This window comes from Phocoena sinus, chromosome 12, assembly GCF_008692025.1.
Source record: "Phocoena sinus isolate mPhoSin1 chromosome 12, mPhoSin1.pri, whole genome shotgun sequence".
NCBI classification, from domain to species: domain Eukaryota; kingdom Metazoa; phylum Chordata; class Mammalia; order Artiodactyla; family Phocoenidae; genus Phocoena; species Phocoena sinus.
In genome coordinates, this window is record NC_045774.1 from 13,959,509 (window position 1) to 13,977,187 (window position 17,679).

A 17,679-nucleotide genomic window follows, 5' to 3' on the forward strand; every position below is an offset into this window, starting at 1 on the left:
GTAAAAATTGTCTCTGTTTGCAGGTGACATGGTCTTATATATAGAAAAATCCTAAAGACTCCACCAGAAGACTTTTATAACTAATAAATTCAGGAAAGTTGTAGCATACAAATTTAACATACAAACATCACTGTGTTTCCATACACTAACAATGAAGTATCTGGAAAATAAACAACGAAAACAATCCTATTTACAATAACAGTAAAAACAGTAAAATACTTAGGAATAAATTCAACCAAGGAGGTGAAAAATCTGTACTCTTGACACTATAAGACATTGATGAAAGACATTGAATAAAACACAAATAAATGGAAAGATATTCCATGTATTGGAAGAATTAATATTGTTAAAATGTGCATACAACCAAAGCAATGTATAGATTCAATTCAATCCCTGTCAAGATTCCAATGGCACTTTTTACAGAAATAGAAAAAAATCCTAAAAGTCATATGGAACCAAAAAAGACCCCTAATAGCCAAAGCAGTCCTGAGAAAGAAGAACAAAGCTGGAGGCATCATACTTTATGCTTTCAAATTATATTTCAAAACTATAGTAATCAAAACAATATGGTACTGGCATAAAAACAGACACATAGACCAGTGGAACAGAATAGAGAGCCCAGAAATAAACCCACACATACACAGTCAAGTAATATTTGACTAATAAGAATACTCGATGGGGAAAAGGTAGTTTTTTCAAAATATTGTGTTGGAAAAACTGGATATTCACATGCAAAAGAGTTAAACTAGACCTCTATTTTACACAGCTTAGAAAAATTAACTTGAAATGGATTAAAGACTTAAATTTAAGACCTGAAACCTAGAGCAAAACATAGGGAAAAGGCTTCTTGACATTGGTCTTGGGCAGTGATTTTTGAAAGCACAACCAACAAAAACAAAAATGAATAGGTGGGACTAAATCAAACTATAAAGCTTCTGCACAGCAAAAGTAATGATCAACCAAATGCAAAGGCAAACTAGGAATGAGAGAAAATGTTTGCAAACCACATATCTGATCGGGGTTAATATCTAAAATATACAAAGAATTCCTACAAATGAATAGCAAAAAATAAATTATCCAATTTAAAAATGGGCAAACGACCTGAATAGACAATTTTTTTTTTTTTTTTTTTTTTGCGGTACGTGGGCCTCTCACTGTTGTGGCCTCTCCCGTTGCGGAGCACAGGCTCAGCAGCCATGGCTCATGGGCCCAGCCGCTCCGCGGCATGTGGGATCTTCCCGGACTGGGGCACGAACCCGTGTCCCCTGCATCGGCAGGCAGACTCTCAACCACTGCGCCATCAGGGAAGCCCTGAATAGACATCTTTACAAAGAAGATAGTCAAATTGCCAACAGGTACATGAAAAGATGCTCAGCATCACTAATCATCATGGAAATGCAAATAAAAACCATAATAATATATCACCTCACACCTGTTAAAATGGCTATTATCAAAAGACAAGAGATAAAAAGTACTGACAGGGATTTGGAGAAAATGGAACCCTTGTACACTGTTGGTGGGAATGTAAGTTGGTGCAGCCACTATGGAAAAGAGTATGGACTTTCTTCAAAAAACTAAAAATAGAGCTACCATATGTTCCAGCAATTCCACTTTTGTATGTATCTGAGGGAAATGAAATCACTATCTTGAAGAAGATATCTCCACCCCCATGTTCATTGCAGCATTATTTACAAGTGAATACATGTAAACAACCAAGTGTTCATAAACAGGTGAATGATAAACAAGGCATTGAATTTGCCCAGAGTTCTACCATGTGAAATCTTCATATTAACCGCATAGAATATAAATGCAAAATGTGCATTATTTTTTCTGTTGAGCTTTTAACTCAATTTACTCAGAGTATTCCATTATTAAAAAGGAGGCCTGTTGGTGTCATGTTTTGCTTGCCCTATTCATCAAGGTCCTCAATGTATTTTCCTTTTCTTTTATACAGTTCTCGAATTTGCGTAGCTTTTCTCTTGATAATTCCTCAACTTACTCAGGTAGCTGGGATTTATATTCTTGTATGTATATTCTTCTTCCTGTTTTTCTCCTTAACACCGTGTTCTAATATCTTCTATACAAACTCTAGCTTATTGTTGAATGCAATAACGGTGCCTTTGATTAATTTTGGAGATTTCATAAACTCCGTAGACACAAGAAAATAAATTCTGTGCAATATTTCTATTTCACTAAACTGTCGTTTCAAATCTCTTGCATAACCTCTCAGTTATATGGAAGTTATCACAGGAATTGCTGGTCTACAAATAGAAAATAAAAATATTACAAAAATTGAACTTTATTATCATATTTCATATCTTCCTATTTCTGTCCTACATTTAAATTTGCTCACTGAGGAGGCTGCTGCTGATAACGATGCCATACATGACGGAAGACCTAGGTCCCTTCAACCATGGTCCCTTTTAACGATGGGGGCATTAACTGTTTAAAACAGTTTGTAGATCTTTGGATATCAAATCGCAGTTTTTGAGTGCCAGCTCTTAACAGGAACACATGTATTCCTTTGACTGATTGATCTGTGGATTGGAATGGAAGGGATATATCTGTGAAGTAGAGACTGGGGCAAGATTCATTTTTCTATCACTAAAGAAGCTCATTTTACTCAATACAGTTGACGTAGTCGCTTTTATTTGTTCAGTTGATATTTTGGCTTTGCTCACATAGCTAAAATATTTCTAGGTTCATTTTCTCATACTTCTGAGGTTGCGGTATTTTGTAAAGGAACTTGAAGAAACTTCACGCGTTCAAGCAAATGAAATATTCGTCGAGGTTTTGCCTGACCATTTCTGAGTCAGTGAATATACTGCTGCGGTCTCTCCCATCTGTACACAAGCGTTTGAATGAAGCATGTCTCCTTCCCTGCAGGAGCTTCAGAGAGACATAGAGAAACACAGCACGGGTGTGGCCTCTGTCCTCAACCTGTGCGAGGTTCTCCTGCATGACTGTGATGCCTGTGCCACAGATGCCGAGTGCGGTTCCATCCAGCAGGCTACGCGTAACCTGGACCGGCGATGGAGAAATATCTGTGCTGTGTCCATGGAAAGAAGGCTAAAGTAAGCCGGGCTGTGCAAACAGTTGCGAAAAAGGAAGGACCAAAAAAACAAAAAATTTACCCAGAGTGTCTACGGTTCACTATTTGCTTTTGGTTGCAGTGTCCAAAAATAGCCTTGGTTTCCCAAAGTTACCGTCATCTCCATTTACTTGGGAAAATAAGTACGTATAAAGGTCATATATAAATATAACAAGCCAAGTTACACCTGACCTAACAGTTTAAATATAATTCAGAGAAATTAAAATACGCCCTTGCTGAACAAATATAATGTTACAGAATTGGTGCTCTGGAAAACTAACATTCTTTCATGAAAAAGGAAATAATAAAACAAAGGACATATCTTTAAGCCCTTTGAAATTCAAGGTGGTAAAAAAAATAGTGATTATGTTAGAAAATTATCACAGTGACTTCAGGCACATAATCTTTGTGCTCTCTGGGGAACGCTTGAAAGGATACTGTTTATCTTGCCATCATCGGTAGATTTTGATTAGGGTAAATTTGACATTGAACTTAAATGGATTTTCAAACCTTAGTATAAGTTCAGCAGAAGCTTGGTATGCATGTGCACTGCAGGCATGGTGTTGCACTTTTTTTTGGGCGGTACGCGGGCCTCTCACTGTTGTGGCCTCTCCCGTTGCGGAGCACAGGCTCCGGACGCGCAGGCTCAGCGGCCATGGCTCACGGGCCCAGCCGCTCCGCAGCATGTGGGATCTTCCCGGACCGGGGCACGAACCCGCGTCCCCTGCATCGGCAGGCGGACTCTCAGCCACTGCGCCACCAGGGAAGCCCACGGTGTTGCACTTTTAAACTTCCTTGCGTGAACCCAGAACAGTTCACACCATGTGCTTGTCTTACTCAGTTTGACTAATTCCAAATCCAGAGCTGCAGGATGTGTGTTTAAACACACACACACACACACACACACACACACACACACACACACACATGCCCGCACGCACAGCTGTTTCATCTTAGCTCAAACAGTTGTTTCTTTTTCAGTCTGGGCAAGTTTGGCTCAAGGAACGGTTATTTTTTGGCACCCGGTTGCTTGTTTTGGGCACTCTTAGTCCTGTTGCAGGTACCAGACAGGGTTCTGGAGCACAAACAGTCTCAAGCGATCAGATTCTCTTCTTTCATTTCTGTCTTAGAATTGAAGAGACGTGGAGATTGTGGCAGAAGTTTCTGGATGACTTTTCTCGTTTTGAAGATTGGCTGAAATGCTCGGAAAGGGTAGCTGCCTTCCCCAGCTCTTCTGGGGTGCTCTATACAGTTGCCAAGGACGAACTAAAGAAATTTGAGGTGATTTTCAGTTTCAAATATTTCATCTTTATTTTGCTCCGAGAGTAGCCAGCTGGTAGTTGGTGTCCCAAGACCTAAATCTGTTCACCTACATATTATTTGTTCAAACAGCTAGGTGCTGACTTTCTGGCCATCTTTATTATTACCTCATAAGTAGGCAAAGAAGAAGAGAAAGGAAGTTTTTACTTTAAGATTGTCAAGAATTACAAATAAAGTAGTAACGCTCTTCATTACATTATAGAATTATTCAATTCTGTTAGAAAACACGAATCATGATTCCCCCCCAAAAGATCTTGGCATTCTTTTGATTTCATAATTTTTTACAGTCAACCTTCTAAGATTCAGATATGATGGTTTTCCATACCAAAAAAAAAAATGGTCATGAAGAACCTAGGGGCAAGACAGGAACAAAGACACAGACCTCCTAGAGAATGGACTTGAGGATATGGGGAGGGGGAAGGGTAAGCTGGGACAAAGTGAGAGAGTGGCATGATCATATATATAACTACCAAACATAAAATAGCTAGCTAGTGGGAAGCAGCCGCATAGCACAGGGAGATCAGCTCGGTGCTCTGTGACCACCGAGAGGGGTGGGATAGGGAGGGTGGGAGGGAGGGAGACACAAGAGGGAAGAGATATGGGGACATATCTGAATCAATAACTGATTCACTTTGTTATGAAGCAGAAACTAACACACCCTTGTAAAGCAATTATACTCCAATAAAGATGTTCAAAAAACAAAACCAAAAACATCTATCTGTCTTTCAATGTATTTTCTTTTTTTTTTTAACCTAACTGGAGCATAGATGTATATGTATTTTTTAATCATTGATCAAATAGAATTGGCTCCAGAATTGATCAAATATTTTAAATCATAAACCATCTCTAATTATAAATGAAGAGCAGCGCCATTCTTGAGTCACCAAGATTTTTCAATTTTATAGAGACAAAAATGGCAGCATTATAGTTGTATTCGTAAACAAAGGAATCATTCAGTAACAGATCCTAGTTCCGTGCCGTTCTGCGCAGTCTCGAGGCTTGCTCTGTCACTGTGACAGGATGAAATCCCAACTTCTCAGCCTCTCATTTTCACAGAGGACCTGACGTAGCCTTAAGCTGACCATTTTTTGATTTGAAGTTTCTTTTCCCATCAATGCCCACCGATCGGCAGTTGTGTTCTCAGATACGCTGACAGAGAGCAGTTCTGATGCATGGATCTTACAAAAATCATTCTTGGTTGCTAAGTCTGCCCCAAGCTCCCTGAGATATTTTAAACTAAGACTAAAAAAATCCAAGCAAATTCAGCTGGATTTATTTTTACCTTGTGATGCCAGTTAACCAGGCATTTTTTGAGGCCTGTTAATGAACTAAACGTGAAGTTTAGTTTTTGTTCTTGTGGAGTTTAAAATCTACGAGTCGTAGATGGGCAAGTCATGAATCTATAAAAGTGTTCAAATACTATGTGAAATAAATAAGTTATTCTGATGTCTGAATATGCACTTATATGTAACTATACCACTAAATTCCAGGGGAAAAAAAATCCTATGTAAAAGGTTTTCCCTTAGAAAAGTTCTAGTAAAAAGCCACAGTAAATTCTGCAGTAGATTTCAGATCATCCCAGTGTGAACCAATGCTAGTGGAAATATTCTTGTACTGCATCTTATTACACGCAGCTTCATAAAGGTTAAACCTTCTATAGTTGTCTTACACTACAAAGCAGATTAAGTAAGATCCTTGTTGATGCTATTTTAGACCCTCAGATTTTATAGCAAAGGTCAGCCATGTAGTTAAGCTTATAATGCTATATAGTTATATAGCTAGTTAAAATGAATGGTTTTATCACTTATCTTTGTAGTTAATTTTCTTAAGAGACAGAAATAAATTACAAAAACAAAATTTTGTTTACGGCGATCTTTGCCTGTTCAATTGCACAAATATTGGGGACAGATCTGGGTGTGCTGGGGTACCCAACCATGGTGCCCGCGTTCACGCCAGTGAGAAAACATATTCTGTGACTTCCAGTAATGGCAAAAGCTGAACTTTCCTCACCACTTCCTTTTCTGGGGAAATAATTTAAAGCTTGTAGAATACAAGGTTGGATTTACTTGGATAAAGGTTCTTAAAGCAACTCTCAGAAGAAAAACCATTTCAGAGGCAGAAGTGTGGTGGCATGTAAATAGTGTGACAAGCCAAAGGAAGCAAAACTTGGGGATTTGAGTACAGTCCAATCAGTTATACAATTTTCTGTCCAGTGCCAGGATGAAAATCAGTCATAAATCATACACATAAGTTTGAAATAAAACCAAATGATTCTTATGCTAGGCTTATGCTACATTACAGAGAAAAAGAAGAGAGAGTATTTTACCTGTGGAAACTCTAAGCTGTGCTTGGGGTAACCTCCGAAGTAAATAGCTACTACTATGTAAGGTGTCACATCAGCTCTAAAACGTTTTATGAAAACTGAGTCATTCAGGAGGGCAACAAAAAAGAAATAGAGCATGTTCCACACTTTTTTTACTAAGCTGTCTTTCTTAAAAGTTAATAATAGCTTGCATTTAGAAGACCTTCAGCAAAAGGTAGTTTTATTTTTTTTAACGGATGCCAGAATTGAGGCAATTTCTGGATTTCTTAGGAAAGAACATATTTTACAAATTAAAGAGACAGTTCTATGATATCTTTTCTCAGTGTGGACATCAGAAATTTTGAACATTTTAAACTCACATTTCAGCATACATACATATTTATGTAATCAGTTTGCTTTATGGGAAAGTTTTTTCAGGCTGTTAATTATTTTAAAAACTATATTATATATGTGTATGTGTATGTTCTGATGTATATATTATATATGTGTACATGTTATATGTGTATGTGTGTATTCTATATATATGTATATGTCATATGTATGCGTGTATGTTCTCTATGTATGTGCATATATTATATATTTATATTGTATATATATTTGTGTATATACATATATTTATTACTGTTTGCCATTTTCTTTCATATTTTTGTTTGATCAACTCCCTTTTCTTAAGCCACACCGATTACATTACTTTACTTTAACAAGTGGAAGTATATGCTGGTTAGAAATTGTCTTTTCCCATTTTGGGGGAAGAGTTGACTTCCTGTTCTGCCTGACATCACAATGTGAAGCCCAGACACCCTTGCTGAGAGCCCTCCGCTGATCTCCCTGTCTGATGTGCCTCTTTGTGGTCTTAGGGTTTCCAGCGACAGGTCCATGAGACCCTGACCCAGCTGGAACTGATCAACAAGCAGTACCGCCGCCTGGCCAGAGAGAACCGCACCGACTCGGCGTGCAGCCTGAAACATATGATCCACGAAGGCAACCAGAGATGGGACAACCTGCAGAAGCGCGTCACCTCCATCTTGCGCAGACTCAAGGTCTATACTACGCCTCCTCTGTAGCCTAGAGGCCCGGAGGACAGGATTGGGCCGTTTGTACACAATATTAGGACATAGTCTCAGTGACTTTGTAAGACTGTGATGGCAAGAGATTGAGGTATCTAGCATGAATTTATATGGCAAAAAATTGCAGGGTTCTGGTAGCTCGTTGAGAAAATGACTTTCCAGGAGAATGTTGGAATTGGCGGTTCCATCTCAGCACGTGTTTGTGGGCTTTTCACTTTTATTCTTTTCTTTTCACATCCAGCATTTCATTGGCCAGCGGGAGGAGTTTGAGACTGCACGGGACAGCATCCTGGTGTGGCTGACAGAGATGGATTTGCAGCTCACTAACATTGAGCATTTTTCCGAGTGTGATGTTCAAGCTAAAATAAAGCAACTCAAGGTGATAAATTAGGGGTTTTTTTCAAATTATCAGTGCTAAGAGTCTGAAGAGGAAAGGATTTTTTAGATACTTTTGTGAAGCACATACTAAAGAACTGTTCTTTTTTTGTTTTATAAATTTATTTATTTATATTTTTTTACTTTGGGCTGCATCGGATCTTTGTTGCTGCGAGTGGGTTTTCTGTAGTTGCGGCAAGTGGGGGCTACTCTTCATTGCACTGCACGGGCTCTAGGCACGCGGGCTTCAGTAGTTGTGGCACGTGGGTTCAGTAGTTGTGGTGCATGGGCTTAGCCACTCTGTGATCTTCCCAGACCAGGGCTTGAACCCATGTCTCCTGCATTGGCAGGTGAACTCCCAACCACTGCGCCACCAGGGAAGCCCAGAAAATTAGTTCTTCTTGTTTGAAAACAAATTCAGAAAATAAGAAAGATATTAAAAATGAAATGAAGAGCATTACCCAGAGATACAACTCCCGTTAACATATACACTTCAATTATTAACTTGATCACCAGGATTGTTGTTTTTAGTTCTTGTTGTTTTTTCTGATTTGTTTCTAGCACCTTCAAATTGTTTGACTGACATGATCCAGAGCAGTTCAACTTTCTCGTGTTGGGATTTCATTCCACATAGTCTACATTCTTAGGTGCCAAGTTAGTTTTTAAGCATGTTTGGTGTGTTTCAGTATATAACTCAAACACAGTGGCTAGTTAAACATTTTAAATGGGGAGGGATATATATTAGATGTAAGGATTCCCTGAAAGGAAGAGTGTTTAACATCTTGAATAATATGCAGTGCAGCTTGTGAAATTTTCCTCCTAAGATAAGGTAGTTTTTTTTTTTTAAAGAATAGTCATGATGCCCATAACTTTAAGGTTGTTATAATAAAACAAGGAAGTTACTTTTAATCAGTGATTCTCAGGATTAAAAAAATCATAAAATAGCCCTGGCATTCTGCCCAGCCTCTCTCTCCATCCCTCCCTTCACCTCAATTCTCGCAAGTCATTTCACAGGTAAATCAATATTTAAAAGCTTCGTTTTCTACCAAGTGGTAGTTGGATCTTTTCTCTTTGGACTCTGACAGGGTCACGGCACTTATTAACACCCTCCTTCTCCCCTGGCAGTCTTTTTATTGTTGTACAATTTCAACTATTCCAGAGTTTATTCATTTTTTGGGGGGGGGGGTTGCGTAGGACCTTAGTTGCGACAGGTGGGCTCCTTGGTTGCGGCTCGTCAGCTCCTTAGTTTTGTCATGCGAACCCTTAGTTGCCGCACGCTTGTGGGATCTAGTTCCCTGACCAGGGATCGAACCCGGGCCCCCTGCTTTGGGAGCACGCAGTCTTAACCACCACGCCACCAGGGAAGTTTCTCCAGAGTTTATTCTTGTGTTGAATTAAAATTTATCCCCTGAAACTTGTCCCCTGTAGCTGAACTGTTTTGAATCATATAGAATGAGTCTAAATAATCCTCCAGAATTACCTTTTTTTCAAATAATTATAATCATGCCTACTTATGTCCTGAAACAATTTTAAAAAATCATCTGAGAAGAATTTGTGACAGTGTCATTTGGATGGCTTTCCTTCGTCACGTTTGACGTGTCAGGAAATCTAAAATTAAAATATCCAATATAATTCTTCAAAATGCTGAATTTATTTCAGTGGCACTGTTACCATTGCTTTTCATCAGGGGCCCCCAGTGCTCTCAACTTTATGATGGGCTTGAATGTTTGTTCCTATGATTCTCTTACCCGCACCGTCTGTGGTGGTACATTTTATTGGCGAAAGGCACCTCTCTGGTCATGGAAGGCTAACAATGCCATTTCTGCCTCCCGTTCTGATTTAAAATTTTTATGTTTTACTTTAGAAAGCCATAGCCTCTTGGCTTGTCATTGTCTATGGTAAATTTAATATCCCCTACATGGTTTTTCTAAATATGTATTTTTAGAATTACTTCATGTCCAACTGAGCAATAAAAAATGACGTGCAATATGTGCTCCCTAGGCCTTCCAGCAGGAAATCTCATTGAACCACAATAAGATTGAGCAGATAATTGCCCAAGGAGAACAGCTGATAGAAAAGAGTGAACCCCTGGATGCCACGTTCATTGAAGAAGAGTTGGATGAACTCCGACGTTACTGTCAGGAGGTCTTCGGGCGCGTGGAAAGATACCATAAGAAACTGATTCGCCTGCCTGTATGTGACATTGTTTTTTCATTATCATGAAATCTAAAGAGAATTAATAATGTGGACTTAGGTAACGTCGTTGAGTGGGCAAGAGCCCGGACTCTGGAGTCAGAGTGCCTGGGTTCCAGCCCCAGCTCTGGCTACGTCACCTTGGGCAAGTAACTTCACGTCACTTGCCTTGGTTTCCTCAGTTGTAAAGCTGGTTTACTAACAGTACCTACCTTGTAGAAAGGATTGCTTTGGGCATGATGAGTTAACATATATATATACAAAGAGCTTAGAAGTGTACTTGGTACACAGCTTCCATGGAAGATAAAGAAGCTTCTAGAAGAAACAAGGGAATGAAAGTGAGCAATGTAAACAGTGGCTCAATTGATGAGGTTGTTTAGTTGAATTTCTTTTTTCTCTTCCATTTCCCTAATTGCTACCATAATCACATCTCATGGTCAAGATGCTATTATTAGAATATTTGGAATCTTCTGTGATAAAATATATTTTGTATCTGGACTATAAGGTATAAAAGGACCAGCTAAGGTTTTATTAGTAATTCCCTTTTGTTCCTGATATGTGCCATTCTGTACTTACTGTGTTGCAGATTAGGTACTAGGTTGCCTTTATTTACATTTTATTTAATCTTATATCAAATCTTTGAAGTAGGTCTTAATATAATAATAACTAATAACTAATAACTAAAATAACTAAAATATGTTTTGTCATGTATTAACTAAAAATAATAACTAATAACTAAAAATGTTTCCGTTTTTCCATGATAAAACTGAGAATTTACTAGATTCATGTATAAGACATTTTAAAAAGTTATCAGAAGATACTTATTTATTTGATGATACGAAGTTTAAAATTACCCCCAGCAAGGTAGGAATGTGGTCCCGATAAGCTTGAGCGCTGAGATTTGGTGAAAGGCAGAGCACAGAGTGGGAAGGGGGTCAGCTGAGCGCTGCGGTAACAGGGCTGGCTTGACTGCGTTTCTAGCTCCCAGATGACGAGCACGACCTCTCTGACCGGGAGCTGGAGCTGGAGGAGGCTGCAGCTCTGTCGGACCTCCACTGGCGCGACACCTCCGCGGACAGCGCGCTCTCCCCGCAGCCCGCCTCCAACCCCTCCCTCTCACTCGCCCAGCCTCTCCAGGGCGAGAGGTCCGGGCGAGACACCCCCGCCAGTGTGGACTCCATCCCTCTGGAGTGGGACCATGACTATGACCTCAGTCGTGACCTGGAGTCTGCTGTGTCCAGAACTCTGCCCTCTGAGGATGAAGAGGGTCAGGAAGATAAAGATTTCTACCTCAGGGGAGCTGTTGGTCTGTCAGGTAAGAAAGAGCTCCTCCTATATGCTAGCTTGAAAGAAAATAAAAAGGAGTGGATACTGTACTGGAAATCCATGTGCCGAGCAGAATCATCTGCCTTCTCCCATTAGGGGAACTTATACACAAATGAATAATTGGATATTAACATGATTCGCAAACATAAAATTGGCGTTGTGGCCACTGATTTATCCCACATATACTTATGTTCTTACTACACGACAGGCACTTTATAAGTACTGGCAATACACAGTTCCTTTTCTTCTCAGAGAGCTCACACTCTAGTGTGGAACACAGACAAGTAAGAAACGGCTGTGTGAAATGTTTGGCACTAGGATAGCAACGTACACGTGGTGGCGTAGAAGCACAGCCCGGGGATGACTAAGCTGGCGCTTTGGGGAGAGGCTTTAGGGAAGAGACTTGAGCTGAGACCTGAAGGATGAATAGGAGTTGGTCAGGAGGACACAGCAATGTTCAGAGCAAGAAAGTAAAGCGTGCCCATCTTGGGTTTATGATTAGCCTCAGCGCTTTTGGTCACCTGGAGTTTGTCCAGAATGACAAGCCTGTAGACTGGGAGGCATGGAATGAACAAAGAGGAGGTGGAAAGGCAAACCAGGACCTGGTCATAAAGCAATCTGTTCATCATGGAAAGGAGTTTGGTTTTTATCATGAAGGCCATGGAGAGCCACAACAGGGCTCTAAGGAGGGAGGCAATGTGATCAAATGCATATTTTCTTTTTTTTCTTTTTTTTTTTTGTTAATACATTTATTTATTTTATTTATTTATTTTTGGCTGCGTTGGGTCTTCGTTGCTGCACGCGGGCTTTCTCTAGTTGCAGAGAGCGGGGGCTACTCTTCGTTGTGGTGCACAGGCTTCTCATTGCGGTGGCTTCTCTTATTGCGGTGCACGGGCTCTAGGCGCGTGGGCTTCAGTAGTTGTGGCACGCTGCCTTAGTAGTTGTGGCGCACGGGCTTAGTTGCTCCGTGGCATGTGGGATCTTCCCCGGCCAGGGATCGAACCCATGTCCCCTGCATTGGTAGGTGGATTCTTAACCACTGCGCCACCAGGGAAGTCCCGATGCGTATTTCCAAAGAACCTGTCTCAATACTATCTAGAGAAGGGCACATTGAAAGAGAGTCCAGAAGGAATTGTTTTACTATCCAGGACACAGATGTGATGGTGGCCTGAACTGAGGAAGCAGCACCGGGAATAGGAAGAATGGAAGAGCTATGAGAAATCATAAGACGGCTCCTCCGTAACTGATGGTTGATTGAATCGGGATTGAAGTGATTTTCTGGCTTGGGCATCTTGGTGAAAGATGCAGGTGGTCCTAGACTCGGAGGGCCATGAGCAGGAGAGAATGTTCTGGGTGTCTGTGGAGCCACGGGGGCAGGGCAGTGAGAAAGGGGGAGGTTGTGCACATCCTGAACTTGAGACGCTGTAGACTATCCCAGGGGAAAAAGCTAGCAGTAGATGGATGCATGGATCTGAATTTCAGGAACCGGAAATGCCAGTTAGGTAGTTTTCCACATAGTGGTCACCAAGGGAAGGAAGGAGATCACGCAGGAAGAGTGTATGAAGGGATACAAGAAGTATGAAAGTTCAAGAAACACATATAGTGAAGGGATGGACAGAGGAAGAGGAGCATTGTAAGGAAGGTGAGTAAAAATAGAATAAGTAATCAGAGGCCAATTTGTAGCGCTTGTAAACGCATCTCACACATTCTCTAAAAGAGAATTTCTGCTTGTTTCTGATGGTTCACATTTGGATCCCCAAGGGTATGACACTGTCTAAAAGGAAGATGATTTCTCTCGTTTCTATTTTGTTTTTATGGTACAACCTCATAGTTAGGCATTTTGCATCTAAAGCAGAACTGTCCAATATGTAGCCCTCAGCCACGTGTGACAGCTGAACACTGAAATGTGACCACGCAGACTGAGATTTGCTGTGTCAAATGCACTTGCACGAATACACAAAATTCAAAAACTTAGCACAAAGGAAAGCATGTAAAATATGCATAATATTTATGTTGATTACATGTTAGAATTAGGGTAAATCGGTTTAGTAAAATTAAGTATTAAAATTATTTTCATCCCTTTCTCGTTACTTTTTCATTGTGGCCCTCAGACTCTTTAAAATAATATACGTGGCTCATGTTATTTCTGTTGGACAGCGCTGCTCTAGAACCTGACTGTCTCAGCTGAAATCCCAGTTATGTCACTACTAGCTGTTGAAACTTGGATAAGTAACTTCATTCCCCTGAACCTCAGTTTTCTCATCAATAAAATGAGAATAACACTTCCATGCGCCCTGTAGGGTTTCTGTGAGGATAAATGAGTGCTTAGAACAGCACCTGGCTCATAAAATAATCAACGTGAGCCCTTATTATGATTTATTTCAGGAACCCTTTGGTGATCGTACTCAGACTTCTCTGTATGTTCAAGAGTTATCTGCCAAGGATGACTAACTTCCTTTTTTTCCCTAAGAAAGTTATTTTCTTGCCATCAGCGAATCAAGGTTTCCAGACCTTAGCTGTCAACTTAGACTGTGTGCTCTTTTTGCAGATGTAACGATCCCCGAAAGTCCCGAGGCCTATGTTAAACTCACAGAAAGTGCAATCAGAAATCCCTCTGGTAGGCACCAAAAGCTAAAGTGCACCTCTGTCCCTCACCTGTAACAAGCCTCCTTCTCTCCCAGCACATCTACTGTACCTCTCACAGCTCTGTGCAAAAGCATGTTAAGGCAGAACTTCCTCTCTCACTGCTGTCTCAGAAACGAAAACCAAAACATTTGGTTGATCGACACCAAGAATAACATTCCAATAATCAAGTGCAATGAAGCAACTGCTCAGCTTGCTAAATGGTAATCACTCTCAGTAAGTGTAACCTATGATGCCCGTTAATGGCAGAAAATAGGAGATGGAAGCACTAGTCTTAGCACTGGTGCTTTAGTGCCCTGCTTGGTTGTAGCAGGTCTGGCTGCGTGACTTCGAGGAGGGCTTGCAGACCCACCTCTGGCTGAGGAATCAGGGCTCAAGGATCTGGTCCCAAGTCCACCAGCCTATATGTGTGACCTCAGGCCCACCATTCATCCTCCTGATCTCAGGGGTCCCATATGAGACAAGGGGTGAAATCAGATATTCAGCTCTAAAAAATTATACTTTTAGTTTAATAAGTCTTACTACCCCATAAAGCAATTTGACATGAGAATGTGTTCCACAGTATCTTAAGACTTAGATTTTCAAAAAAAAAAAAAAGAATTAGATTTTCCTTTAAGGACAGAACTATTCCTGAAACAAGAAGGCTTAAAGAAAGGAAAATGGAACTCGTTTTGCTTAATGTTGCTCTAGACAAACTGTAGCTCAGGGTCAGTAATTTGGAGGACATTGGAGAGAATAGGGTTTGACCACAGTGATAGGATATTGAATTGTGAGTTTATTAGTTTACACTTTGGTTTTTGCAGAAAAACAAAGGACAGGAAGTAAGGTAGCATTACTGAAATGGTTACTGCCTGAGTGATTCCCAGTGAGAAACCTCTTCCAGGTGTATTTAGAAGGTCTTTTTTCCAAAAAAGAATTAATAAAGCTTACTAATATTTATTCTGCTTTCACCCTGTGCTAGCTTCACTCTGATGATCAATGCTCTTGTTGAATTCAAAGACTGTAATACACACACACACAATAATTTTGCAAAAGGCTGTCACATCTCTCAAAGGAGATGAGCTAGAAGTTCTAAGCTGTGAGTGAGAACATACCTGGATGGAAATGGTAAAATCTTAGCTTTCTCCTGATTTTTTTTTTCATTATTAATCTTCTTTTATTTTGCATAATTTTATTTCTTAAAAGCAGTTTAAGTTTTAGAACAAATTTGAGAGGGAGGTACAGAGATTTCCCATACAAAAGCAAGCCGTTGCTAGTTTGGTACCTCCACACATACCCATCCTGAGCTAGTCTTTTCTTGGTTCCCTTGAAGTCCCACCTTAAGTGCATGATGCAGCCACCTGGGACTTAAGAGGCACTCTCTTCTACTGAGATGCAGAAAGGAAAATTAGAGGGTGTGTCTTTTTCTGTTTGATAAGTGACTGCAGAGGGAGCCTGAGATGTAACTGCCTCCTAGTTACTGGGGAGCAGAAGCCACCACCTGAGGTCTTTAGAAAGCTAACAACACGCAGTTTTCAGGGGATGAGCCAGAAGAGCAGAAGCACGGGCTGTTAGAACCCCCCACAGGCCCCTTTTGCAACACCCAGTCTGCTTGGACTCTTGGTCAAGCACATTCATTGGTCTGGTAATTCGAACTCCTAACCCACCAACATGTCAGTACTAAATGTGCTTTATGATTACCCACACACATACCATCTCTCTACTGCCTTAGCTGTAGAATTTCTTAACCATCTCCTTGAATGCCAAGCTTGTAAAGATTCTTATGGTCGACACTGCAGGGGATCCTAGCACCTTGGAGTCACAGATCCAACAACTGGGCCAAGCCCTGGATGACAGCCACTTTCAGATGCAGCAAATGGAGAATATTATCCACAGCAAAACTCCCGCAGGACCAGAGCTAGACTCCAGCTACAGAGGCTATGTGAGTATCCGGACCCTCGTGATCCTGACACATACCTGGTAATCACAATCGTGTGACAAAGAACAGTCCATCTGTGGCACGAGGGTTGTGTCGGCTCTCCATGTACCAAGCTGCCCTTGAACTCGTGTGTGCAAAACAAAGCCCTGTTAGTCGATTACCTTTTGAGCAAAACTGGTCTGTGCTCAGACCCACTGATCCACACTAATGACCAGCCTGGTCCTTTACATGGAGAACTGAGTGAAATCCATTTAATTGAAAGCAACAAAATGCTTTGGCTCTGGAAAGGGATTCAGCATTTTTCCAAATTCAGCTAGTGATTTTCTGACCAAGGATATCCTTGAAGCAGCAGATTTTAGCTGGTAGATTACTAACACGGAATTGTTTTAGTTCTCTTCCTAGGTGTCTTGATTCACTTGATGATCTTGGGACTTTTTAAATGCTCTGTTATTTGTATGTTCATTCTGGAGAAAACGGTTCTGACTAACAAGAGAGATTTGGGGAAAAGATGGCAAGAGATTGTGTGTATTACCAGTTCCATTGTCGAAGCTTTTTGTAAAGTAATAACTTCATTTGCTCTGCTTAGGTTACTGACCGAATAACGTTTCTCAGAGAATTACCTGTTTTCCTACACATACTTACGCAAGAGGATTTGAAAGTAAATCTCTTCTATGCCTCATATCATTTCTTCTCATACCCAAAAGACCGCTTTGTAAAAGGAAAGAAAAATTAATTTCCTTAAGCCTAATGACAACACCCACGTACTGCTTTTTTGAAACCAGGAGAGAGAACCATTCTAGTTATATCCGCTAACGTTAATATCCTCACAATCACAGAAGACTAATTAATCGTGAGCTTACTTCCTGTCCAGTTCGGCCTATTTTACTGACTTCTATCAGAGTGAAACCTGTTTTTAAAAAATCTAATTTCGCAATGAGCATGCTGGCATCACTGAGGTTATACTTAACACCAATCAAAAGCGATCAAAGTAATTTAACAGCAGTGTAATTGGTTAAAGGCTTTGAAAGAAAACGTTCCGATCAGTATAGCAGGAGTGTCTTGAAATGATTTGTTCTTTTAGCCTTTGAATACTGTGCGTGATATTAAACACGGAGTTGGAAGCTTTTCTTCTGATGTTAGAATTTATTCCCTTAGTATCTATTAACCATTGCTTAAATTTTCTCATGAAACAGCTGGCTTTAATACTATTTTATTCTTTTAAGTATTTTAATACAAATAAATGTCCCTTTGAGATGTGTGGTAATATTACTCTTCCCGCCCTTCAGTTGAAGAAAAAGGGAGCAGCTTGCCAAGAACTATATATTGTATTGCCAGCTGGGGACTCTGAGTGTTAAATCCCAGATCGGTTTAGTCTATTTTGATTCATAGATTTTCAAAGAAATTTTGGAGACTTATGCAAAAC

At 40.3% G+C, this 17,679-nt stretch overlaps 1 protein-coding gene across 18 annotated transcripts in view; it reads left to right on the forward strand.

Annotated features, from left to right (window-relative positions):
• SYNE1 (spectrin repeat containing nuclear envelope protein 1) overlaps positions 1–17,679 on the forward strand; it is a 457,069-nt gene that overhangs the window by 422,054 nt on the left and 17,336 nt on the right. For 14 of the 18 annotated variants that reach the window (XM_032650734.1, XM_032650745.1, XM_032650724.1 and 11 more), the window contains 8 exons: positions 2,887–3,074; positions 4,222–4,372; positions 7,592–7,774; positions 8,043–8,180; positions 10,178–10,369; positions 11,351–11,684; positions 14,244–14,312; positions 16,117–16,259. In XM_032650734.1, coding sequence (XP_032506625.1) covers positions 2,887–3,074; positions 4,222–4,372; positions 7,592–7,774; positions 8,043–8,180; positions 10,178–10,369; positions 11,351–11,684; positions 14,244–14,312; positions 16,117–16,259 — 1,398 coding nt within the window. The remainder of the gene's footprint in view (positions 1–2,886; positions 3,075–4,221; positions 4,373–7,591; positions 7,775–8,042; positions 8,181–10,177; positions 10,370–11,350; positions 11,685–14,243; positions 14,313–16,116; positions 16,260–17,679) is intronic. The other 4 variants (XM_032650735.1, XM_032650726.1, XM_032650727.1 and 1 more) reach the window with 2 other exon arrangements.